At 52.6% G+C, this 9591-nt stretch overlaps 1 protein-coding gene across 2 annotated transcripts in view; it reads right to left on the reverse strand.

The window, feature by feature from the left end:
• The window catches only part of MYH9 (myosin heavy chain 9), a 90710-nt gene that overhangs the window by 38729 nt on the left and 42390 nt on the right, over positions 1 to 9591 (reverse strand). For both annotated transcript variants that reach the window (XM_011387308.1, XM_023527404.1), the window contains exons 4-5: positions 2689 to 2716; positions 1816 to 1909 (exon numbers count right to left, since the gene is read on the reverse strand). In XM_011387308.1, coding sequence (XP_011385610.1) covers positions 1816 to 1909; positions 2689 to 2716 — 122 coding nt within the window. The remainder of the gene's footprint in view (positions 1 to 1815; positions 1910 to 2688; positions 2717 to 9591) is intronic.

Genomic DNA, 9591 nt, shown 5'->3' on the forward strand with positions numbered 1-9591 from the left:
CAAGTTCGGGAGTGTTTTGTGGCCCAGCTGCGTGTGGAATATCACCGCAGAGCTTCAGGCAAGGAAATCAACCAAAGTGGTCAATCGCCTCTACAACCGAGAGCCTGAGCAGAGGTAACCTAGTCAATCACTCTGGTTGGACTTGGAGTCAGGGGCAGGGTGCCATTCACACACCGAAACCTGGCAAAGAGAATGTGATGAGTTTGCTCCTTCTTATCACGCCCTCCTCCATATGCCATCTTGCCTGAGTACTAGGAGTGCTGGGAGCCCCAGAAGTAAGGCGCATGGGCCTACATTCCCACTCTTAACCATGGTCCTGTCTTGGCAGGGACTTCAAGGTCACCCTCCAGAGATGCAGGTGCATACGAGGCATTCAATAAATAGCTGGAAAATAGATTTCACTGCAAATGCAGAGATGGAAAACCACAGCTAGAGAACTCCTAACCTCACAGCCCTGTTTTTAAAACAGGCCTCCTAAAAAGAATGGAAATTGGGGTGGGGGGGCGGTGGATGGAGCAAAAAAATCTTTATTAGTTTCTAAATATAACTCCTGACGCCCCATGGAAAAAGATTCAGAATGTCTTGAGAAATCTGGCACATGAGAAGTTACTTTTGGTTCCATTCCAGACGGCTGTACTCATTAGGACATTCTGTGGGACACACCCCAGGTCTGCATGCAAAGAGACACACACCGCTACTTACATATGCTGCACACAGCACCCTGTAAGGAGCCACCCAGACGGTGCGGTTCCCCTGGTGGCTTGAGGGGACACCAAGGACACTTAGATTTCACAGGGAAATTTAAGAGTGTGTGCTTGAGAGAAAGAGAGAGAGCACCACACAGGCATGCTTAAGACTGAGCACCCCAACTCTGAGAAAGTCCAATGTGGGCCTTCTGGGCGCTGCTTCTGACCGGCACTGCGGGCAGTGGCAGGTGAGGGGGCCGGCCGTCTCCATCTGGTCTGGAGCACTGAGCTGAGGCTCCGGGAGGGCAGATTCCCGGTCCACCGCACCTCACTCGGGGCTCTATACGTGGGGAATTCTGGGCAGGACCGGAGTTTCTGAGAACAGCTAGGTGACGAGGCCTGTAACCATTCTGCAGGAGTTGTCCTTTCAGAGTGCACGAGAGGTCACCGTGTGTCACACCCTACCCCCCACCTCCCGAGACAGTCAGTGAGCTGAGCTTATGAGAATAGTTCTAGCTGCAGAAAGTGACAATGGTGTAGAGTGAAAAGCTGCTTAGAAAAAAAGTATGTAATTCAAGGGCACACGATGATCAGAACACGCATTCCTGGTGCAGAACGTGCAGTAAACGTGCAGCTCACCTAGCCAGGACACTGCTGAGTTCGCCCATAATCCACCAAGAGGGAGAGGGGAGAAAAAGGGAAGTGAGAAGACTTTCCGATGGCCCTTTCTCTCTTCGCCAGGGGGCTGTCCGCCCAGAGGCATTTCGACAGCAGGGAAAGGAAGTGGGGAGTCAAACGCAGGCCTGCCCCAGGACCTGCAAGTCTCCAGTAGCTTGAGAAACAGCTTTGGAATTTCTCTTCCAACCTCAGGGGTGGAGGCCACGCAGCAGCTAGCTGCAGACACCAGGAGCGCGAACCCCCATTGGTTTCCAGTTTCCATAGCAACTCAAAGTCGGGAGGCCAAGGGAGAAATGGGACGGCTACCACCGGACCCACTCCCAAGACAGCCATGCTACAGCCTCAATGAAAGCAGGTCCAGCCTCTGCTTTGTTCCCCAAACGCTCTCATGTTAAGCCAAGCCACGGATCATGAAATGCTCTTCCTTGTGGGTCAGAAGGCCTGCACTCACCTGGTCCTTCTTGCTCTTGTGTGAGGAGGCCACGTGAGCCAGATACTGAATGACTTTCTTGGTGTTCTCCGTCTTGCCAGCTCCAGACTCACCCCTGCCAAGAAAGCCAAGGAAATTCTCAGAGGAGGGATGGCCAAACCCCCGAAGTCTGTCCCTTCCCCACTGCATGCTCTACGGCCTACCACTCTAGTTGACCGCCAGTGAGGTACCCAACACCTAGCGGCAGAAAAGGGGACAGGCAAATAAATGCTAGTTCTGGAATCCTCACTCAGGCCATTTCCCATGGCCCTCGAGAGGCCAGACAGAAGTAAACTGACATCCAGCGCCTGCCCTGGTCACTTGGCAGCCTTCACATCCAAATGTCTTAGGAATCAGTGTGAGGCAGCTGTTGACCCAGGGGTCAAAGGCACTTATACATGTTCCTTTAAAATTGTACTTGCAGGAATGTTCTGTACCACTAACTCCCTCGGCAATGGAGTTTATTTATCTCCTTGTTAAATTCAGAGGGTGTGGGTGAGAAGCCCAGTGTCCATTTCGATCCAGGTAAAGGAAGCCACTGCTCAGAGCCAGAAAAAGGCGTCCCAGAGGGGCCGAGAGCCGCCAGCCATGCTCTGCTGAGAAGACTCTTGCTTCTGCTCTCTGCTAAAAACCCATCCAACTGCCCACCCGCTCTTTTGAGGAAGGCGATTAAAGCTTTGCCCATCAAATAAAGCCCATTCACGCTGTGAGACCACTGAGCAGCCCATCCCTTGGGGAAGCCACAGGACTCGAACTGGAAACGGAGCTCATCAACCTAGGTTTTCGTAGGAGTCCTCAAGGGTAACAGCAGATTGGGGTGACACACGGCCCCGCAACCCTGACGGAGACACTTACGTGCACAAAATGGACTGGTCCTCTCGGTCTGAAACAAAGGAGATATCGGGTTAATTTCTCTGCCAGCTACAAAAAGCTCCCTCTCTGGCTTCTGAAGAGCTGCCCACTTCCTAGGAGAGAAAGCTACGAATGCTGGCCTTGCAAAGGGTCCTCCACCCTGGCCAGTGCACGCCGGCTGGCCCTGTACTTCAATCCAACAATTCCGAGGTGGCAGCTCCACAGGAGTTCTGACCGCCCTCGCTAACTGCCTGGCCCACCCCACGGCACCAGAAATAGTTGCCTCTCCCACCTCTGAGAAAGTCAGTTGATGAAAAGCTCTCCAGGAGTCTACTTAACGAAGTGTGAAAGTGGTGCCCTGTGTGTTTATAACTGGGGGTTCGGGCTGTTAGTAATTAGGCTGGCAGCAGGTGTTTTAAATACTGTCCCCATTTAAATAAGGAGCATCAGTTAAGAGGCTGAGTGAGGGCTGTGATAGACAAGGCTGGCTTTGCAATGGGGCGAGACACTGTCTTGGTCACATGTGTAGCTTCCTGGAGCCTCAGCCTCCTCCTGGGATGGAAGATAATAGTATACATGTAAATAACATGCAGGAAAGCACAAGTGTGGTGTCTGACCCGTGAAAAATGCTCAACGACGTCAGTTTAGGGACAGCTGAAAAAAAACAGCTCATCAGAATCATCGCTCCTGATCAGTTTTGTGACAACTCAGTCTCCAGACCTGGCTGTCAGGAACTTTTGGCAACTGTCCCCAGCTCTGTGAACTGCTCAGCAAGTATGGATATAAACGACTGACTCCCTTGGGTGCAAGAGGAACACTAATACCCAGACTTTGAAGGCTGAGTTTGATAGAAATACTTTAAGACTTTCAGGCTGACTTGTGCCAGTGCTGGGTGTCTAATTTTAAGCAACAGCTAAAAACACAAACTCATTTTCTTCCCTTTTCATGTAACAGCTCAACCGAAGTCAAATCAGCCTGAATCCAAGACCCGGCTACTTACTAATTGTTGGGCTGCAGAGAGGTATTTAATTTCCCAGTCTCGGTTTCTTTATCCATAAAGTAAATATGCTACTAACCCCCTGGCAGAATTAGTTTGAAGAACAGAAATAACACATGGAAAGGACCTGCACAGGACCCTGTAAATAGAACACACCCCACGAATGGCTGCTCCCTGTTTACGGCCCCATCAGGGGTTGTCCTGACGGGTGATGAGTGGCACTGTCAGGGGAGCAGAAGAACCAGTCAAGCAGTGGAGGAAGATGTGCAGGACTAGTAGCTGTTAGCAGCGTTGGTGCTGGATAGACTGACGCAGGCCATCTGGGAGGACGTGCTCACTGGCTCCTACTGCAGGCCAGGGCCCTGCAGGACGGGGCACCAGGAGGGTGACTCATGGCCTCCCTTGTGCATGGCCTTGGGAGAGGGATTTGCAAACGCAGCTAGGTCACCTGCCTCTCGGCAGGGTGAGACTCCAGGGTGCCTGGTCTCGCAGCACACGGGGCTGGGCATTTACTGCCATCTCTTCTCCCATCTTTGGGTCGCTTGAGAGGGAAAGAGGGAGTTGGGAAAGAAAGGTGGAAAACTAAACCTCACACTCACACAGACGCAAACAAACGGCAGCTGCCCCTCCCCCAGCTCCCTGAGAAACAACAGGGTGCAGGTGTGGCAGGAACTGGGCCACTCACCTTCACACGAACCCCATCCCCTCATCATTGTGGAGCTGCCCAGAGCAGGCCCCAGGGGGCAACCTGCTGACCCCATCTCGACTTTCCCAAAAAACAGTCCTTCAAGGCTGTAGCCAGAGCTGAGGCAGAGACTCGCGAGGACTAGCAGAAAGGCAGAGGGAAGGCATGGGAGCCACAGGCTGGGGAAGACACAGTTCCCACTGCCTGGCCCCTAAGAACAGTGGGGTGGCCGACAAGGATCTGGGACAAACAGGACTGAGATCCAGGACCCCGGCCTCCCCCACTGCATCTTCCTGGGCCAACCCAGCTGCAGGCATGTTTAGTCACTACTCGCAAGCGGGCAAGACTGTGCCTGCATGTGCTGGCAAGTCGTGAGGCAGCAGTGGCCAACGCTACCATAAAAGGAAACATTCCCATCCCTTCCAGAAGGAACCGTTTTCCCAGAACTGTCTAGGCCTGGTCCCTAGGATGGCTGGAATTCCTCTAATTGTGTGAGGAGTCAGATGCTGAACTGCTGAACAACAGGAAACAGAGCCCCCCCACACACACACACGCAGACACATGTGCACACACAGGGACGTGGACAAGCTGCACATGGGCAGGCGTGCACACGGGTATGTGCACAGAGACATGTATGCACGTGGACACAGACATGCAGCGACACAAAGCCGCAGGCGTGCGTGGGCACACGCACACAGACATACGTGCACACACAGGTACACGTACACAGAGATGTACACACAGGTGCACACACACACACAGAGGCCTGTACGCACTTCACGTTCCAATTCCTGACCAGACTCATGTGACCTCCACCCCCAGCTCTTCCTCTCCTCTGACCTTTCACCTCTAATTCTCGAAGCCAAGTTAGCACTATCAACACAGCCCAAAAGGAAACACTTCAAAATTTTGATTTTTCACTCTAAAGAAACCTTAAATCACTTTGCTAGAACATTCATCGGGCAAATGCTTTGGCGAAGGAGAACTAACGGGGGAGGCCTTTCTCGTTTCCTCAACTCTTGTCCCCACGACCTGGCACCCCAAATTCACCTGCCTGCGATGAATGACAATATGGCCTTCTTACATCCATGGCCCTTTCCGCCCAGGAAAATCTGTTCTGTTCGTACAGTAGGTTTGGGTCTGTGACCCTGCGGCCTCGCAGTCACCTCGGGAGGTAGATAAGGCAGGTGTTGTCCCTGTTTCGCATAAGCCTCCTCTCACAGTTCTGTTTCATTCTTGAGCTCAGAGGCATTTCTTCTGGGCAGTGAGATGTTAGACATCTCAGCAACCATTCAGCTGTCTGCCTGACTCAGTTTACCCTGCCAGACCCCTGATGGATTCCGGCGACACTCACTCCATAAGCCCTTCTTCACAGATTCCGACACCCGAGAGTCCAGCCCACTCCACTGTTTTGGCTCGAGTGCTTACTAGGGCCCATGTGGACTGAAGGCTTATTTGCAACACCCTTCCTTCCTCCACACCAGGAGACAGACACACAGACGAGAACCTTGCAGTCCAGGCCAGGGGAGTGCACCCTCCAGAGAAAACCCTGTTCTGGGAAACAGGCTCCCTGCGGGGACGAAGGCCCTTAGTCCGACCTCGGAGCCTAAACTCCTCCTGCCCTGGTCCCACATGGGTGGCAGTAGCGTAGAACCAAGTGTATGACTCTCTCTCCAGTGGTTTTCAAAGCTTTTAAAAGAAAACAACTGTCTTTCCTCAGATAAAATCTTCCCGAATCCCCGACATGAAGAACAGGAGATAAAAAAAAAGAGAACTTGAGCTGCCTGGGAGGTGGAGCCAGGGTTCCTCAGAAGACACTTTGACAACCACTGGCCCACGTGCCTGGAGCACATGGAAAGGAGACAGATACTGGCTTCGTGCTCCAGAGCCCTGGTTCCAGACCTCACTCTGCACTCTCCCTCGCAACGCCTGGCTCCCCGACCTCTTGGGGAATCAGAGGACAGGCCTCTCTGAAGACTGAATGGTGTGGGTGCCTAACGGACACGGCACAGCACAGGTGCTCGGAAACACTGTCCTTAACCGCCTGAGCCCCCTGCAGCTCCAGCTCCCCACCGCATGCCCTCCTCAGAACAAGAAACGTTTTAAGCCACACATTCGGTGCAGAGGCCATTCCCTCTCCTGGTTTTATTTTAAACCGCCAATGCCTCGAGGCCTTTCAAAGTTGAAGCAGATGTCTGAATGGACAGGTGTTTCCAGGCAGCTCAGGTCCTGGCTAAGGTTGACAGAAGGGACACCTAATCGCAGGTATTTCACTCCAGGTTCAGACTTATGCTGGGGGCCTTATCACTACTTCCTCTGTGACAGGAGCTGCTGATTCTTGTCCATAAAAGGCCACGAGGCTCACAGAGTGGTGACATCAGCCCCGACAGGAAGTACAGAAGGAAGAAAACGGGCCTGGTTCACCAACAGTGTTGGGCCAGGACTGACTCATCGGAAAGCTAAGATAATGCCTCCTGGGGTTCAGGCAGAGCTGCTCTCTCTGGGGGTACACCTGGAAGAGCACCCTGTTCCCAGGACCTAACTTCGGGTCAATCAGGTTTCATGAGAATGAGAAAAAATGAGAGCAAAGGGCAGTTTCAGTTTGGGCCATGTGCCTGCATAGAGTGAGACGGACGGGATGACCCACGACGAAGGGCCTGAAACTTTCCACCACCAATGGGTCCATCCTTCACGAAAACTGCAGAGCAGACCTTGGGGGCGCTCGCTGTGTAAGCCCCTGCTCCTTGTCACCTGGGCTGGAAGCTGGACTCCAGAGTTCCTTCTCCTGAGAGCCTCTTGTAGACCGCAAGAGGGTCTCGATGGGCCAAAGAACAAGTATACTTGGGCCGAAACCAACTACAAAGTGTGGGGAGACCTGTGGGTTTGAGCTCGGAACCTTGGGGCTGGAAAAGCCCTAGAAAGCATATGGTTCAACCACCTGCGTCCAGAGGTCAGGAGACCAAGTCCCGAGAAACCCAATGACTTGACCAAAGTCACACAAGCTGGGCCAAGAACCCAGGTCTCTAGATGCCTCGTGCTTCCCCACAGAGAGCTCCTACAGGGCAGGGCACTGTGCCACCAGCAGCCTCGGTGCTGCAAAGAAAGGACCATCCATACTCACAAAATGCCACATGGGGCCTTGTAAGCTATGTGCTACCTTCTCCAAGCCAGCCCAAGTCACGAGCTTGGGTTACAAGCATTTGGGAAGCAGAGAGGTGAGAAAAAGCAGGTATGAAATAATGCTTCATGTTAGCAGAAGCAGCATGTGGATGACAGGCCTCAGAGACCTTGTGTCATGAAGCCTCTGGCAGCCTGCCGGCCTAGTAGTCAGCCAGCAAGAAGGCAGGCCTCGTTGGTGGCTCCCAGGCACACAACATGGTCACCTGCAATGTTCTCTCCAAGTCACAAAGGTAGGCCCCACACAGGGAGATGCTAGGTCAGCAGCAACATAGTTCAGAAGCCAGCTGAACTTGGCCCAGTGCCTCCACCCACACTCCCTCAGATAGGACCGTGGTCTGAACTCTGCTAAGGCCCAAGTCCCCAGTTACAGGAAGCAGAGAATAGACAGCCCTCCTCACAAGGCACTCTTGATAACTAGAAAGAAGCCCAAGGGACCGATCTTAGCTTTCATGATGTTGGAGGGCAAGTAAGGCCCCAAGCGAGTCTTCTCTTGGCCAAAATGCATCTAACAGCTCACACAGGTGAGCTCCCAGTGCACAGGCAAACCTGCCAAGAACCACTGCTGGTTGTTTAGCCACCTTTCCCGTGGGCGGAGCCAGGAGCAAGGATGTTCTCTGTGTGGAGTTGCTGCTCAGGCAGCTCTGACAGGATGGTCAGGGTGCAGGGAAATTCAAAAGCCACATGTGAGTGCTGACGGCCTGCAGCAAAGGCCACCAGGATACTGAGAGGGATCTGACACCCTGAGGTCAGTTCTGCCCTGCTCTTCGACAACATTCCCCTTGGGGAAAAGACTGACAGGAGGCACCCTGGCTGAGTCCAGTGCAGAGAGGACTAAGCCTCGATCACAGGTCTGCAGAGGGGAGAAAAGGGAGGACAGGAGGGAAGGACAACAGGCGTGAACAGGGAAGGAGACGGACACTGCCAGGCGAAGCTCAGGACAAACCTGACTCCATGTTGGAACACAAAGAGCTCTGTCAAGAGAACAACGGCTTTTACGAAACGCCCCTTTAATGTGTTGGGTCAGACTTGCTAGAGAATACCAGGAACTCTAACGCTAGCAGATGAACAATAATGGCACTTGAAGATGCTTCCTGAAGAAACCAGGGGCTCCGGCCGCCTTGGAGAAGGGGCAATCAAAGGAAATGAAAGGCGTGCTGGCAACTTTTAGGCCAGAGTTTGCTCCTGGGGCATGGCTTCCTTCCTCGGCTTTCAGCTTAGACCTCTGCCCTGTTGTATTTGTGGACCAACTGGCGTTGGAGAAACAAGATCTTCATCGAGAATCACAAAGCCCAGTCGGAATGACATCCTGAGCCCCAATCGGCACTGTTTGTTTGCCAAAAGAACACCCCGAGTCGTCGGTTTATCAGAATTTATTACAAAGAGTTTATTATAACTCCCTGGTCAAGACTAGAGTAATTTTACAGAAACCACTTAGAGAATCTTGACTTGTATTCCTGAACCTTTCAGCTCTCTTTTCTCTTAGGTTTCTGGGAATTCCTTCTGATTTCATCCTACAGATTAATTCCAGCGATCAGGCGGGGGAAAGAAAGCGACCCTTTTCTCCAGACCCAGCAGTGTTCAGCCCTGACGTACACAATGCGACATGGCCCTGCTGGAGTCTCAGAGTCAGAACTTGAGAGAAGAGGAAAACTGGGCTGGTGAGCGACATTCGCCAGGCGGCGAGGAGAGGAGCAGGTCCAGGAGGATGAAGGCCCAAAGCGGCTTAGCTATTAGAGACTTCGCAGGTGAGTTTTTATTGTTTGTTTTGGGGGAACAGTAACAGAGGCATGGGCCAATTTTCCAGCCACCCCCAAAGCTTCGGGTTCTAAGGGGCCACTTCTTTCCAATCTCTCACTTCGGCTGGCCCAGAGCGAAGCACAGTGGGCCTGCTGGGCTGGATTAAAAACAAAACAAAAAAGCAAACCCAAAGCTGAATCTTTGAAAAGGATCCATTAACCACAGATTCCTCTTCTAGAAAGAACATTTTATAGAAATGAGACTGACAGGCATGACCACAATATAATTAAGCGGCCTCAATCCAGGG

Source organism: Pteropus vampyrus, unplaced genomic scaffold, assembly GCF_000151845.1.
Source record: "Pteropus vampyrus isolate Shadow unplaced genomic scaffold, Pvam_2.0 Scaffold16, whole genome shotgun sequence".
Taxonomy (NCBI): domain Eukaryota; kingdom Metazoa; phylum Chordata; class Mammalia; order Chiroptera; family Pteropodidae; genus Pteropus; species Pteropus vampyrus.